The sequence below is a fragment of the Diospyros lotus genome, chromosome 13 (assembly GCF_014633365.1).
Source record: "Diospyros lotus cultivar Yz01 chromosome 13, ASM1463336v1, whole genome shotgun sequence".
NCBI lineage: Eukaryota > Viridiplantae > Streptophyta > Magnoliopsida > Ericales > Ebenaceae > Diospyros > Diospyros lotus.
In genome coordinates, this window is record NC_068350.1 from 5,566,764 (window position 1) to 5,584,125 (window position 17,362).

General features: G+C 35.1%; 1 protein-coding gene across 3 annotated transcripts; it reads left to right on the forward strand.

Annotated features, from left to right (window-relative positions):
- The first annotated feature begins 1,566 nt into the window (after nt 1–1,566).
- Nucleotides 1,567–16,588, forward strand: LOC127788574 (phosphatidylinositol 4-phosphate 5-kinase 9-like). Of its 3 annotated transcripts, none has more exons than XM_052317030.1 (9): nt 1,567–1,730; nt 5,300–6,808; nt 8,050–8,217; nt 9,357–9,522; nt 12,685–12,795; nt 13,131–13,318; nt 14,114–14,271; nt 15,366–15,534; nt 15,963–16,588. In XM_052317030.1, exons 2-9 carry the CDS (start codon nt 5,538–5,540, stop codon nt 16,237–16,239), a joined length of 2,508 nt encoding a protein of 835 aa, XP_052172990.1. In that variant the 5' UTR covers nt 1,567–1,730; nt 5,300–5,537; the 3' UTR covers nt 16,240–16,588. The 3 variants fall into 3 exon arrangements, with proteins under 3 accessions (XP_052172990.1, XP_052172989.1, XP_052172991.1); XM_052317029.1 differs by having other exon boundaries at nt 1,629–1,795; XM_052317031.1 differs by lacking the exon at nt 1,567–1,730 and adding an exon at nt 1,858–2,290.
- Nucleotides 16,589–17,362: the final 774 nt, after the last annotated feature.

Sequence of the window (17,362 nt, forward strand, 5' to 3'; positions counted from 1 at the left end):
AGTCATTGACAAAAGGAAAGAGACCAAGAGCAAAAGACGACGAACGTGTGATCACTGATTAGGCGATGGTGACATTACTCAGTACTCGCGCATGATGGCGATAGATATATATACAATCAATTATATACGCTGTAATTGTTATATATAATCGATTATGCCACTATTGCCTATTGCTGGCTGTCTAGAGTCCCTCTAACTCTTAAGCCGGTCCTGTATAGGATATACGATAAACTTTATATATTTTGTTAGGACTTGATAGCAACTTGGATTTGTTAATTAAACCAACTAATCTTATCGTGTAAAACTACACCATGCATTGCCTTACTTTTATTATTATTATTATTATATTTTGTTGAGGACAACTTACAAGTTCCAAGGGTTATTTAAAATTAAAATAAATTAAAAAAATCGATAATAAATATAAGATACACTTAAATATTTATTCAATAAATATATAAAAGATAAATAAACGACATATTATCACCACTAAACATAGACAGATATTCACGAACATTAAGGTTAGTTTAACAGTGGCTATATACGCACGCGCAACACAGTAGTGATAGGCACCCATTGGCAATGCTCCACTACAATTGCACAAATTAAACATTTGCATAGCCAATGGACAAATACGCATAAACTTTACGAAGAAAACGACTTCGCTCATCAATAGCTAATCATCATGCCATATAAATCATTAAAAACAAAATAGTTTAAAAGTTATAATCATCCGGAACAAGCCGCCAGTATTAATTATTATTATTATTTATAATAAGAGCCAAAACCACTAAGCTGGTTTAGAAATTTAAAACAAAATTTTGTAATAAAAACAACGTAGCCGTCCGTCGCATTCTAATAATTAAAAAACATTATCATAGTTTCCTTGGATTTTATGGAACATGTCAACATCCCATAAACCTTAACCGCATTCACAATTAATAAGTCAGTTTTTATTTTTGTAATAAAACTAATAATTAATAAGTCATTTATTTTATTTTATTCTATTCATAGTTATTTCCGTCCTTGAAGTGGTGGGCCCGGCGTCCTAATCAGCACTTAGGAATGTCAAACCAGCACGGTTGTCCCACCGGGTGCAGAACGCGAGACGCAGAGGATTCAAAAGCGACGTTTTATCTTCTCCTTCGTTAAATTAATGAATAAAATTATTATAATGAGGGTTGAGGATTGTTTTTTCTTTTTTATTCACTTTGCGTGTCTTAATTTTGTCTGACTAATTCTCAAGAGGTGAATGACCTTCTCTCTTAATGTACCTCTCAAATAAATCTGGATGCGATCAGAGTTTATGTATACTCAAAATTAGATATTCAATGCAATTTATGCGGAACATATCTTTTAATCATATTATTATCTTTTAATTAAATATAATTTTATAATAATAATTTTATTTTTAAAATCGCCACACCTATTCAAACTCCTATACATCGTATATAAAATTGTAAGTGTTTTACCAATGTGGCAGGTCGCTGGGCAGGTTTGAGGATTGTTGGGGTTAGGTTTGGTGTGTTTGACACCACAATCTTTTAATTTGACCTGTGAGGGTATATATGTCTTTCCACATGTCTGTAATATATATGGTGGTGTATGGTCACATTCACACATAATATTGATATTTACGTTTTATTTTCTGGCCACTGCTGTGACTCAGCAATCCATTTTCGCTGGAGAAAGAACTGATTCCAAGTCCATATACCGCCCTGCAAATCTGCCAAGTAACCTCTTCTTTCTTTCCCTCTCTCTCTCTCTCTCTCTGCCTCTTCCTCTCTCCTCATTCAAGGTACTATCTCTCTCTGTAGCATTCATCTGCATATATATATATATGTGTGTGTGTGTGTCTGTTATGTGTGCGTATGTTGAATTAGTATCCGGTGATTCAGTTGTTCTTCGTTTTAGTGTTAAATTCTGTAACTATTTGTTTTTTTATTTGTTATAGGGAATTCTTGTGATAAATCTTTTTTTGTTCCTTCTAATTTCCGGATTCCTGATGTTGTCTGATCAGGAGATTTTAAAATTTAAAATCAGGAGGAAAATTTTCTTACGAGGTTCATTGGTGTGAATTTTTTGGCTTCTGATGGTTGGTGAGCGAGGAAAAATAGAATAGAATTTGAAACTCAATGGTTGTGGTGAGACAGTTTGGGACATTGATGTTTTTGGAAGAGATTGAAACAAAAGAAACAGCTGATGATGTTGTTATTTGAGATGAATTAAACTAGCTGCTGTTCGGTTGGTGCAGTTCGGAGTAGAGAGAGAGATTAAAAATTTGGAAACTATGGTAATTCTGGTATACTTAATTGGCTATTTCGTATTTGTTTCTGGGAAATATCTGTTAGCAGATTGGAAGATTTAAACTCAGCTTAGCAAGTTGTGGTTGAAGTTGATCCGCATGGATATTGTTTGGTTCTGAAATTTATGGAATCATACATAAAGAAAACGAATTTCTTAACTTGTATATCTTTGGGGTCTTATATGAATTTTTCTAAATGTATAAGTACCCTAAGTACTTGTTATTCACACTTACACTTGGGATAGAGTATGAGATATGTGTCCGACATGGTTAAGTAGACATGCACTAGATGAATATATTAATTAGATGAGTTTTCTATGGAACTATGAGTAAAACTCCTATTCTATGCATCAAAAAACTAGAATAATTCCTATATTAAATAATAGAAAAAGTCATTGAACATAAAAATTATATGGGTTAGAGACCTGCCCTGGCATCCAAAGCCGTATTCAGACAAGGTAGATTGCAATTACATGCCTGTCATTGGTTTTCTTTCTATTAGGAGCTGAAGGGCAGATTATGGCACTTCCATAATTTCCATTTCACTTCACAGTTTTCATTGTCAGTAAGTGGTGGACGGTTTTGCTCTTAAAGCCAAATTGGGATCCTAACTGCTAGTCACTTTTCCCCGACATGCTTTTTCCTAATATATTATGAAGTCAAATCTGCAAAATGCTCTCTCTTCAACAAGCACTAGTCAGAAATTTCACACATGGAGAGTTGGAGGTGTTGCAGACTACTATGCATGTGTGCATACTGTTGTAATCCTTTTATGTAACTGTAAAATAATGCTAGTTCTATGTAGGATATCTAGTGAGTTTTGTTACAAAATATATAGCTCGGAGTATAAAAGCTTTCTTGCCAAATAAAATCCCTTAACTTGATAGCCGTTGGCAAAATTGTTATACCTTACCCTGCCTCCAATTCCTCAAATTTTGTTTGAAGGCTGTCTTGGTATTTTTAGTATTCAAGTACATATCAAATTATCTTATAAAAAAGATGCCAGATTGTTCTGATACACGTTTTCGTGTAAATGCATTGGCCAAGAAGGAACACTACTTAGTTTGCTTGATTTTTTATTTTTTTAGAATTTTATGTACTCTTGTTTTTGTTGGAGAAGGAGGAGGCTAGAGTCGTACCCAACTCACAAGTAGCGGTGGAGCTCTGAGTCCTGATGGGCTATTAATGCTTCAAATTCTTGTTATTTAAGGGCCTTGCATCATATAGTCACTTCTATCTGATTTCATATTCCCGATAAGGTTTATGTTTTGTATTCATCACTATCTGTGTTCCTGTCATACCTAAAAACTGATTTCAGAGACTTGCTACTTTTCATTTATTTTATATTTTTTCATGGGGGTGGGGGGTGTTTCCTTGATTGATAACCTAAGGGAAATATTGAACACAGGATAGCACTCAGAAGCAAGCCAACTGTGAATGAGCCCAGGCCTTAGTCCCAACCTTGACTAGCATGGAAGCTTTAGGGTGTAGTTGGAGGGGGAGATGATACATAGTTGGAGATATGCTTGTCCAGCCATTCACTTGATTATGCCGGTAGGATGTCTTAAATAATAATTGTGAGTGGAGGGGACTGTTCAGAGTCACGGTTGCCAACGTCCCAAGCTATGACTATGAGCACCTTTTGGAGAGTTTTTGAGTCATGGGTTCATGCACATTGGAATCAGCTATCATACTTGATAATGGTGGAAATGTCAAGACTAGTGGTTTTGTCTTACTGATCAAAGTTCATTTCATAAGCCGGAGGCACAGGATTCAGCACTGTGCCTGTGCTGATATGGCAGTGCCGTGGCCTGCCACATGAGAAGGCAGATTACTAAACCTATAAAATATCCAGTTTTGCATCTCAGAATTATACTTATATTAATTATCCAGAGCTTAATAGTCATTTCACGAGGTGAAGGGCATCAAGTTATTAGACAGGTTTGGATGTATTTTGATATCATTTCTTGTAATATTGTTTGCTTCATTCCAAAATAATCACCCATCTTTATTTTGTAAATGCTCTGGAACTAGTGATCAGATTTTTCTTTTGTTATTTTAGATAATGAGAAATGGTGATCAGTTCAAAGCTCAATGAGTAATTTCCATTAAATTTTTAATATATTTTTTTTATTAAGATGTTACTTAAAATTTTTCTACATTAGATTAGCTGATGTAAAATTTAGTGGTGCAAAAAGTACAGGTCATCTCCAGCCACATTCTAAAAACTGCATACTTCCAAACTTGACTTGAAAAAAATACTGAGGCTAGAAATATTTTCCAATAATTTGTTTAAATGTTCATTTTTTGATTAATGGATTGTGGTCATGGAATTAACTGTGCCACAAGTGATGGTCCTATGTTGGATGAGGTTGACACGGTCTGGTACTAGTCAGCACCACTAGGTTGATGATATTCTGATCTCCTATCTTGTTTGTAAATAAACCATGTCAACAAGGACAAAAGTCAGTGCTATTCTTTTGCTGTTTATCACTTGATTAATGTTCTACACCTCCAGTCTTTTTGAGTAAGAGATTATGAAGTGTAGAAGTGGTATATAACACTTGAACGTTCCATTGCAAAATATAGAAATTCTTTCTATCAACAACTAGAAATGGAAAATTTTTGTATGAATATTTCCGGTGTGAGATTTTATTAACTCAATTGATCCTGTTGATTTATTTTTTATATTTTGTTAGATCTTCAGTAACTGCTGACAATATAAATGTAATTCTGGCTATGGTCTGTTGCACAATACATGGCTTTCTCTTGTAACTAATTGTCATTACTCATGTCTTTGCTCTGTAGTTAGTGTGAATTTGTTAAATTGTTTTAGATAAATTTCTAGTCACATCTGTACTGTTAGTTAAAAAGTGTGAAATTCAAGGAATACACGACTTGGGTTTTGACAGGCTTTTGTTTTCTGGAACACCCATTATTTTTCATTGGTACTCACAACTCATCCTGTAACTTTGGAATTATGTTTGTTTCATTCAGAAAAGGAGCAAGGAGGTGTAACTGAATCTAAGAACTTGTTCATGCACGTGTCCATTTGTGTTTCTGGGGTATTAGAAGGATCTCATTCTCTTCCAAATGGGTCAAAGAACAAGGAACTCCTGTGTAGAAGAAACATGCCATTTAGAAATTTCTGCAGCATCCTGTGGGTTCTATAGCTCACAATAAAGGTCTGGAGAGTTGCTTTCTTTCACGATACTGAGACCTTTCAGCATTATGCATGTCAGGCCCTGTGGCCGTTGTTGGTGATGTGGGGGCACTGTCTTTGTCAGACAGGACAAGGTCTCTTGATGCCATCTCCTTTCATGAAAGAGAACACCCAGATGTATTGACAAATGGGGAAGTTTCTTGTAATTCTTCTGAAACTGCCAGCTTTAGAGTTGGAGAGCTCATACTACCTAATGGGGAATCTTATTCAGGGTCCCTTCTTGGCAATGTGCCTGAGGGTTCAGGAAAGTATGTTTGGTCGGATGGTTGCAAATATGAGGGTGAGTGGAGACGAGGGATGAGGCATGGATATGGCAAACTTCAATGGCCTACTGGAGCAGTTTATGAGGGTGAATTTTCAGGTGGTTATATGCAGGGGACAGGGACATACATTAGGCCTGATAATATGACATATAAGGGTCGCTGGAGGTTGAGTCTTAAACATGGGCTTGGATATCAAGTTTATCCTAGTGGAGATATATTTGAAGGAGCTTGGATTCAGGGTACCCCAGAAGGTCCTGGTAAGTATACCTGGGCTAATGGAAATGTTTATCTAGGTAATATGAAAGGGGGGGAAATGTCAAGCAAAGGTACTCTTACTTGGAAAAATGGGGACACATATGAAGGAAGTTGGTTAAATGGCATGATGCATGGATTTGGAGTCTATACATGGAGTGATGGTGGCTGCTATGTTGGAACTTGGACGAGGGGGTTGAAAGATGGAAAAGGAGCCTTTTATCCAAGAGGCAGTAGGCTTGGTTCTGTACAAGAGGTTTACCTTAATGCCCTGAGAAAACGAGGGCTGCTTCCAGATTTAAGAAAGCAGAATCAAGTTTCACATATTCATCATGCTTCTTCAGTTGATTTGGGAGATGTCAAGGTTGGTGGGAACTACAGATCTCGACGTAGTTCATCTGATAAATTTTCCAAGGGAAACCTAGTGAATTTGGAGCAGTCTCGCACCACTAATGTTTCATTAGGAAGACGCTGGAGTATGGAGGTATCTATTGAAAAAGTAATAGGACATGATTTGTCAATGGGTTTATCTGAGACAGTTTCTGAAGGCGAAGAAAATGAGTCTACCAAATATGCCCCTATTCTCGAACGAGAATATATGCAAGGTGTTTTAATTAGTGAGCTTGTTTTAAGCAATAGTTTGTCATCGTCCAAAAGAGCAAAAAGGCGTCAGAAGAAGCTTGCAAAGGATGTGAAGAGGCCTGGTGAAACAATTATTAAGGGTCACAGGAGTTATGATTTAATGCTTAGTTTGCAGCTTGGTATCAGGTATGCTTTGTCTCTCAACTAATGCTATGTTCCTCAGTTGAAACCATAATATTCCACTTTTTATCTATTTTTTGTTTGTTTGTTTTTTTATCTTACACTAGTTGTTATTATTTTGAGCATAACTGTTGTCTCTTTTGGCATCACCACCAAATTGTTGAGTGCATTGGTTTTTGTGTTGTTATTTGAATAATTATATTTCATTTTGACACAACCTATTTGAATGTTATCTTCACATCTAGTTCCTATGTGTGCACTTCTGGATTTTTGTGCTTAAAGTAGTTTTAAGAGCCCTGCTTCGCAGGCCAAGGATGATACAGGATATCTTTCTGCCTGAACTGAAGCATGACAGCACCCAGGAAGAGTACAACATGACATGGATTAAGATGCAGTAGTCAGTTGAGTCAGGATCAGTTCATGGGATCAATAAAGCAGGGGATATAAGTTTATATATATACTTGGATTTGGCTGAACCTCATGGACCTCTGATGGATCAATTCTCTCAATTCTGGGGATATTTTACAAGACAAGCCTTGAGAAAGAGAAGGGAAGAAGAGTTTTCTTGCCTTGAAAACAAAGTCTTCTTTGTGGAATGAAGCTTGTCTTGTGATCATGTCAAATGAACCAAGACCATGTAGTCTCTGAACAGGTCATTGTTGGTCCCTGCACTATAGGGATATATTTCTGCATTGCATTAAGTTTTTTAATCTTCTGATACCCAAATCAGGTGTACAGGAAATAGAGAGAAAGAAGACAAACATGGAAAAAAAAGACAGGTATAGAAAGTTGTTGAACGACTGCCATTGTATAACCATTTATCAATGGATGCCATTTCCTATATTAGGAGTATATCAAAATGAGGTTCTACCTCTTCTTTAATATCTATAATACCGAAGCATTGATCAATTTACCACTTATGGAGGTAACCGTGAAGGACCTATTTGAAGATCTTATCGTGACACTATGAGAATGAACCAACAGTTTCAATGTTGTCTTATGATAAGAATTGTAAAAGGTTTATTGCTGCTCTATCGCAAGCATTTCATTTCAATTTTCTTCCTGGTGATTGTCAAATATTGCATATTTTGTTTGTAGTTGTTTATGACTTGGAGCATGATTTTCTTTGCTTCATTGCTGTAAAGATTGCTTGAAATATCTATTTACCAGGAAAATATAAACATTTTGAATCAAACTCATATTACAGTGAATTTATGGATACTGAGCATGCATTGGATGATGGTCAGATATACTGTGGGAAAAATTACACCCATACAAAGGCGAGAAGTGCGGGCTTCAGATTTTGGCCCACGTGCAAGCTTTTGGATGAATTTCCCTAAAGAAGGATCCCAATTGACACCACCTCATCAGTCAGAAGATTTTAAGTGGAAAGATTATTGTCCGATGGTTTTCAGGTTGGTGGCTGACTCCCTTTATCGTAGGAGAAATTGCAAGAAAGGTATTCTTTGATTAATGTATAGGTGCCTATATAGAACATTTACACCTACATGAAGTCTTTAATTACAATATTATGAAGCAGATTGGGCCTTTATGGTACAGATCTGCATTGTATACATGGTAATTATAAGTTTCTCTTTTGATGTATTACTATATATAATTTTCTCTTTTGATATATTCTTGTTGAAGGCTAGGAGCGGTTTGTTTTCCATGTTGGGCTTAGGACCTGGTCTTGTGCAGTGAAATATAAGATGGGAATTTTGGGGTCTTGGGCTTATTTACATTTCGGGGTCTATGAGTGTTGCTTCCCTTCCCCCTCCCGAAGGGGGGGGGGGGGGGGGGGGGGGGGGGGTTGGATATGCACATTTTTGGTTGGTATTATAAAGAAGCCTCTCAACTTCAAACAGAATGGGGACTGGGTACTTTCATGGGGAAATTTGGATCAGAGGCAAGGGCTTCTTCACACTGTTTGGGATTTGAAGAATTGAAGTTTGCATTCTGAGTCTTCCGGCTAGCACTTGTTAAGCCTCTGCCACTATAAATCCTAGATACTAGCATTAATCCAGCATTTTCTCAAGTCCGGGAAGTATCAGATGTCTTACTTTCCTTTTCTGGTATCCTCCTGATTTGTGGATATATTCGTGTTTAGTTGTTTTTATGTGCTGAAATATGGCAGTTTATTAGCCGTCCCGAGCTTAATGGCACTTTGTTGTAGAAAGGACTTTATATTCGTTGAGATCTACTTCTAGTTGGAATATGTATTTATCTTCAGCTTGAAGTTTATTAGCACGAAACTAAATGGAACCACAGCTATACAAGCTGTGCTTTGCATTGTGTTGTTCTTAATTCCATTTGATAACCCAGTGACACTATATGCACTTTTTTCCCTTATATACTTGCCCATATTTCCCCCTTTTTTTTATTTTTTTGTTTCTTGAGAGTGCGTCTCTCTCCTTCACATGCCCTCAAGGTTGTGATTATTCTTACAAATTGATGATCACGTGAAGTTTTTCTGATTTCAGTTTTGATTTATTTTGAACATTTCAATTTTTACATTATCTGAAAGCTCCAGTGGTTTATTCAATCCTGTTTGTAGGAATTTAAGGGAGTTGTTCAAGATTGATGCTGCTGATTACATGATGTCCATTTGTGGCAATGATGCTCTTAGGGAACTATCATCTCCAGGAAAAAGCGGTAGCATCTTTTTCTCGTCGCAGGATGATCGTTTTATGATTAAGACACTCAGAAAATCTGAAGTAAAGGTGTGTGTTCTCTAGTTGCACCCTGCATATTTAACATTATTGTATTATTATTATTATTATTATTATTATTATTATTATTATTCTTTGATCTTCCCTTCTCCGGCAGGTGATAATCATAATGTTTCAGTAATTACTTTTGCACTAACATATCCTTACATATCATGTTATTGCAATAGATACTCATTGTTGGTCATTAAAGATTACTGTAAAGCTTTGTTTCCAACACAAGAAATGATAGGGGCAGGAGGAAGAAATCAACAAAATAAGAGCCTAAGAGGGGAAATGGGAAAGAGTTAAGAGGAAAAGTCCAAGTTGACTTCTGGATAGAATAAGGCGTGTATACATATATATAGAGAGAGATTCTGCAGAGAAGCGTTTCCATAGTTCAATCAAACTCAAAATCCATTACCACCCATAAAGTTTCTGGTGTTGGCCTTTTGTAGGCTTAATTTGCATGTCTAATCATGCCTAAAAGGCCAGGCCTTAAGCTTACCTGGTGCCTATAGGTGGATGATTAAAAATCATGATATATCACCTAGTTAGTTTCCAATGCTAGTGATGGGAAATTAGGATCGTTAAATTTTAATGTTTTTAGGTTTGATTTGAATTTATATTTTTATTACTTTATTTATTTTGTTAGGATAATTACGGCTAGGGTAACTATGATAGGATGTTATAGTTATTTATCGTATTTTATTTAGATTTAGATTTTAGATTATTTACCTTATTTTATTTAGATTTAGATTTTATCTTATATTTATTGTTAGGGTAATTATGTTTTAGTTGAGATTTCAGCCAATGCATAGGCTTATGATGTAATTAGAGATAACTTTTGCTGATTTGAATACAGTTGGTAATTTTATCTCCCTGATTGCTCTCTCCTCTTTTCTCGGTTCTTGCTTCTTCTCAAACTTCTACTTGGCTTTTTTTCTCTTCAATTTTCTTCAATCTCTGCTGTTCCGCGTCAACCAGAGTCCTACTGCAGGGGGAGTTATAGATATTTTTTCCCTAAAGAGTCAGAATATGATAAAATCCGAATTGATGCACTCCTTTGATGCAGCATGTTGGTAGGCCGAGGCTAGATGTGACCTAGCTTAGGGGGTACCAGATTAGCTGACATAAATTGATTAGAAGATACTAAATTTCTGAAATTGAGTAGTTCTATTAATTCTAAGATGAGGCCTTTTGATGGGTTACAGACATTTTTAGTTAATAAAATCCTTATCCTAATAAAATAGCAAATGCTAAAAAAATCAGAAAATAGAAAATTTGAGTTAAGGTCAAATTTGGGTGCTAGAATCTTTTAAGGACCATCCTACAAAAAGTTTGGTAAAATGAGACTTATGGAACAAGTGATGCGGTACAACAAAGAAACTAGCAGAAGATTGAAGGAGAAACAGAAGACTTTAGGAGGAGAAGAAGGTGAAGTCCTAACCAAGAGTTACACTTATCTTAACAAAGTAAATAAAAGATAAAGCTAAGATAAAGTCTTAACAATTTAAAATCTAAATAAAATGAGATAAATAACTAAATATCCGATCATAGTTATCCTAGCTATAATTATCCTAACAACAGCCATAAAAATATTAAAAATGAATTCCAAATTTCAAATCAAACCTAAATCCTAATAACAACCATTAAAATTTAAAAATTCTAATTTCTCATCACCAAGTTATAACACAAACAAAAGTTACAAAAAAATGGCAAAATCCCTTAGAGATCAAGATGATGGAATTTGGATCAGGTCAAGGAAACTATCAATGTTGTTAGAACCAGACTGGACTGATTGGTCCCACTGGTTCAACCAGCAACCAGTCCACGGAACTGTACGGTTCATGAATAAAAACCAGTTAAAAGAAAGAACTGGCTGATTCTCTGATAAGCTGGTGGCTGAATCAGGCTGGTTAAACCGGCTGGCTGAACCTGCCTTGGTGTTTTTCTGTTTTTAATTTTCTATTTTTTTAATATTTATATTTGGAAAAAAATAATGTCCACTATTTGAATATCATCTATCATTTTGCTGATACATGGATAAATTTTTTTATTTTGATTTGTAATATATATTTGATCTTGAGTTTTATTTTCTTTTCATCATAAAATTATATTAATATTGTTGAATAAACCTTTTCTAATTGTAGGACAATGATATTTGATATATGTTTAAATCTGTTAATTATTATGTGATGGATTTTTTTTTTTTAATTTTATATCATAGATTTAATTAATATATATTTATTTGTTTTATAAAAATATATTCACCTTGGATCGACACCACTGAACTGTGATTGTTTCTGGTTTGATGCCTGATCTGGTTTTTGAAACATTGGAAACAATATTAAATATTGATCCTTGAGCCATTTCTAGTTAAATCACAAAACTTGGGACAATTTTGAGCCAGTCTAATAAAATAAAACTTTTACCCCTGGTCGATTTTGGCCCAGTATGCCTTTTGTTGATCCCACTCTTCAGGAACACTTCAGCAGCATCTCCTATGCCATCCTTGTTCCTTACGCCCAAAGAATACTTAAAACTTAATTTCTGAATCTGAGTAATTTTAGAAACATTAATCAATGCTTAAGTTATAGTAATTAATTTTGGAGTTTAATTTAATGCACTGTCAGGGTAAAAAAAATTTAAACTAGTATTGCACCAAAATTGACATGTAATAATAGCATAGAAGCTATTAATAAAATAAAATACTTAATATTAAGAATATTTGAGCAATGTATATAGAAGACTTAATATACAAACATCATTCTAGATTTCTCACATTTATTTTTTTATATAATGTTCAAAGTTTCATTATTTGCTTTTGACTATAATAATTTTTTTTGCCAAAAAAACATGACATGATGCCTTTTAGACATGTTCTGCATGTAAAATTAGGATTTTGTTATTTCTGTTACTACTATTCAGCATTCAAATCTGCATCGAAGTAACTTGGCCTAAAAGAGGTTTTGGAACTTCTTACTGCTCTTCTATATTTTGGTATATTCCTACCAATCCTGTGGTTTATACATGCTTTTAGTCTATTGCTATTGCTTATCTCTCTCGCACCAGTTCTATGGGGTTGAAACTTTTGTTTAATCACTGAACTATTTTTTTGTCTTCTATTCTATGAGATGCGCTTGAAATTCAAGTATTCAAAGTTCTTATTAACAGGTTCTTCTGCGGATGCTTCCGGACTATCATCATCATGTGCGGACGTACGATAACACACTCATAACTAAGTTTTTTGGTCTCCACAGGATCAAACCCTCTAGTGGCCAAAAGGTATTACAATTTCATATAGCCTTCATTCCATAAATTCCTTCCATGTACAGTATGGCATGACTTTGATGGGTCATTTTTAATACTTTCTAGTAAATGCAAGTGGTTCTGAATGTAGGACATCCATTTACATTTGGCTCTAGTCATCCCCTTTTTAACAAGTTTAACGTATCAGAATTCATTCCCTGGAAGATACATGGTCTTCTCTTCTTACATGTAGACTGGGTGTAGAATTTTATGTTCCATTTTCCAACAACATATTAATAGAATTTCTAGATCATGAAATGCTGAATGTATTATGGATTTGTAACTCCTGTAAACTAATTCTCATCCTGCAGTTTCGCTTTGTGGTAATGGGCAATATGTTCTGCACAGAATTAAGGATCCATCGCAGATTTGATTTGAAGGGTTCCTCATTAGGGCGTTCAGCTGACAAGTTTGAAATTGATGAAAATACAATACTCAAAGATCTGGATCTGAATTACTGCTTTTATTTGGAACCTTCATGGCGGGAAGCTCTACTGAAGTAAGTATTGCATATGTGTCATTTCCTTGTTACGGGTTGGAGGCAGTACTGACATCAGATAGATTGATTTAGATTTGGGACAATAATCTCTTGAGATTAAGATATTAACTTAACTCCTTTTTCTAGGCCAGCATCTATTGAAAGCTTTTTTACATAAAAAATGAACAGTTTCATGTCAGATTCTTGTCTTTCCTTCTTTGCAGTTATGTTTTAACTGAGAAGTTCAGTGCTTTCAAATGATGTTTGTGAGTAACTACTAATGGGAAAAAGGTCTGGGATTTAACTCAAATTCCCCCAATTTCAGAAGTAATCTTGAGTGATTGGAGGAAACCAAATGTTCTTCCAATCTGGAGTACTGTTTTCTTTGTACATCAGTTTCCAGGAATATTACTTGAAATGAATAAAAGATGATAATTCATTTACATTGCAAAACTTTTGCACTTTGCTGTAGGTTGTCAACATGCATTTGTATTTGTAGTTTCACTTGTAATTGATGAAAGTGTTTCAGACAGTCTTATACAAATTACAGAAATAATATAACTATGCATGTTACATGTTATTATAAGATTATAGAGAGAAAGTATTATTTCTGACCTGCCAGTCCATGGACAACTATTTATGTCAATTGCTGAATGCCACAATGAAATCTTTTTTCATTAGTAGTTGTACATTTGGTCATATTGAACTCTCAAAAATGACAGCTATAGGTTCACTACATATTTGATAAACTTGTTTCTCTTGTCATGCATGTTTTATTGTTTTTATCTTCTATTTATTTAACCTATTATTGTGTAGGCAGATTGAAATTGATAGTGAATTTTTGGAAGCACGGCATATAATGGATTACAGCCTTCTGTTGGGTGTCCATTATCGAGCCCCTCAACACCTGCAATCTCTTATCTCTTACAATAGAAGTGTACCAGTAGATGGATTGGGAATTGTTGCAGAAGAAGGTGGGCTTTAAAATACAACTGATCTTCTTTGCTAATTGGATATTATACTGTTTGAACTACTTGAATGTTTGTTGAAAAGAAAGAGGGAAAGAAACAAAAACCAAAACTCAAAAAAAAAAAAAAAAAGCAAACAGAAAAATAAAACAGGAATCTGTATAAAAGTTAAATGGTAATAAGATAAACCAAACCCGCCTAGAAAGTCAAACTGTAATACGCATTAATGAAATATATTCTGAATATAAATTGAAGTGCAGTTTCCTTTATATGACTGCACGTCACATAGAACAAAAAAAAGAACACAAGGTAAGCCTGAAGACCTCAGGAAATTAGCAGATACGGACTGCCAATAATGTGCAGATAGGTGGAAGAAAACTTTATTCTGCTGTGATTTGTCATGTTAATCTGCAGCTAAATGAACAAAAAATTTTGAATGATAAACAAGAAATCATTACCCAAGAATTTCTTATAGGTCACTGTGAAAATGCAAATACTCCTTTATGTGGAGGTCTTTGTTGGTTTGCCTTTTTTGTTTCTGTTAGTATGTATGTACACTTTACACACAGCACTATGCTATGCTAAAATGGAGTTAAGGCTCCCTGCTCTGCAAGGGTTGGTGGAGAGTTGTATTTGTATGTGGCTTTTCCTTTTCTTTTTAGTAAATGTACTGTTTCCACTAGGCCTGTTACTCTCCACATATTACCACACCTACCTTGACATGCATGACATGAGTAAAACATCCGCCCTTTTGACATGGATTCATGAAAAGCCTCTGCATGAAATTGGTTGACTGGTTGCCATTAGTAGTTTGAAGGACTGATAACTTTTTCCTTAGGACTAGAAAATAATACCTGGTCTTGATCAGCTGGTTATGTTAATGGTTTTTGAGTCTTTGGTAATAGATGCCAAGTTTATTTCACGTAATGTATGGAAATAATTTTTTTTTTCTTTGCACTCCCAGGGTAGAGAGACATGAAATTGGATTTTTTGCAGAAATTCAACCTGATCCCCCCTTCTCACCTAGCTACAAGTATAACTTCATCATCTATTGGGGCTTGAAACTGATTTTTTAAATTTTGTTGGCATGATTCGATCAGAAGCTATGGAGGATGAGATGTCCAACTACCCTCAAGGCCTTGTTTTGGTTCCACGTGGAGGTGATGATGATAGTATTGTTGTGGGTCCTCATATTAGAGGAAGCCGATTGAGAGCTGCATCTGCCACTGGTGACGAGGAAGTGGATCTCCTTCTTCCTGGTACCGCAAGGTAGGATCCTCAAACTAAGAGAAAATTCTTGTTCTGCTGCACAAAAGCACCAGCAGAAAGCAACAATTAACACAATGCTGTGCCAGCCTGTATAAATACCATTTTTCACCATCTCCACAAATCAGCCATCTGAACCCAATGTAGGTAAGGCATGAAACTAGCCAAACACTACGTTTTTAGACTATGTGGATCAATGACAAATAATGGGCTAAAATGATTACAAAGATAAGGTAAAACCATTCTGCAATAGGATATCATTTGGAAAGGAACCTTGCATTGGAAGACACCATGTTTAACATTTCTGGACAATCTTGGCATATTTATTGGTTTAGGATACAGATAGAAATTTCTAACTGCCAAATTTTGGTTTTCTTTTGAGATTCAATTGATCCTTATTTTAGTTTTTTCCTTGTTATCTGACGAAGCAGGCTCCAGATTCAGCTGGGAGTAAACATGCCAGCCAGAGCTGAACATATCCCTGGGAAAGAAAAGACACAGATGTTCCATGAAGTATATGATGTTGTCTTGTACCTGGGGATCATCGACATATTGCAGGACTACAACATAAGTAAGAAGATTGAGCATGCATACAAGTCCATTCAATTCGATTCAGTATCGATATCTGCAGTCGACCCTACGTTCTACACCCAGCGCTTTCTGGAATTCATTCGAAAGGTATTCCCTCCAAATGCCGTAGCAGCCTAGAAATGCCATGCATTGACATCATATCTTCCTCCGGTAAGGGTCTTGCTTTTGCCTAAGCTACCCTTCCTGCTCGACAATGTCGTCCCCGGCATCTCAAAAACCAGAACCGGATCTTTCCACCTGGGTCGCTACAGGTGGGGAAGACCTCTGATGTTGTATGTTTTACAAATGCAAAAGTCCAGTCCCATGCTCGTTCTAAGGCGTGACAAAATGTCCATGATTTCTTACAAATTTTGTGTTACCTGTAATTTGTTTTCCCAGTTTAATTGCGACTATGGTGCATGCAATCTGTAATTTACTCTCATCCTCTTTTTACATTACAATGAGTAGAGTTTGTTCTGTTTTCCAATTATTGAACCTCAGCATGACAAAATAAACAGTTTCTGAAATTTGAAACTAGATGTGACTTGGTTTTTTTAAGAAAATCAATTTAGTTATTTATAAGAAATTTATTCAAAAATTAGATGGGGATATCGCCAAAAAATAGCCAAATAAGGTCCATAGGATAGAGTTTAAGTGATTGCATTTTAGTAATACGAGTGATAATATAACTAAGTTATTAGGGTTATATATTTAAATTGACTCTCACAATTTAATATTTAATCATGGTGAGTTCTTAAGAGTTGGGAAGATGACATTTTTTTTTTATAATTTCATTCATGTAAAAATTATAAGTATTCCTTAGCCAAAAGAAAAATACTATACTTGTGAAAGAATGTACAATTTTTTCATTCAAAAATGTTATCTTCATTGAATAGATGTTTTCATTATTTTCTATTAAAATTTGATCATGTTAAAATGTTTATTTTTTTTTAACCTTTTAACTTTTGGACGTGGAGTATGTGATTCATACAATTCTAACAAAAACAAATAAAAAATATTATTGTATGGGGAGACAGCATCTCGTGAACTTTGGGGGTGGGGGGAAGCAAGAAAGAGCATGAGATGCGAAGTTTAAACGACACACAATTGATACATTGGGTTGGCTTGCAATCGCAGGATTCATTGGGAGTCTCAAGACTATAATCATAATGGCTCCGTACTAATTCTCTTGAATTGAGTTCCTTATATAATATAAAGATTGAGCTTCTCAGTGGGCTTTACTTTAGGGATCGTATTACTT

Excerpts from the sequence above, each read along its gene's own strand:
- LOC127788574 (XM_052317030.1), top strand. The coding sequence starts at position 5,538 with ATGTCAGGCCCTGTGGCCGTTGTTGGTGATGTGGGGGCACTGTCTTTG. Across the intron at positions 12,796-13,130 it reads AACCCTCTAGTGGCCAAAAG|TTTCGCTTTGTGGTAATGGG; the intron begins GTATTACAATTT and ends CTCATCCTGCAG. Across the intron at positions 15,535-15,962 it reads CTTCTTCCTGGTACCGCAAG|GCTCCAGATTCAGCTGGGAG; the intron begins GTAGGATCCTCA and ends CTGACGAAGCAG.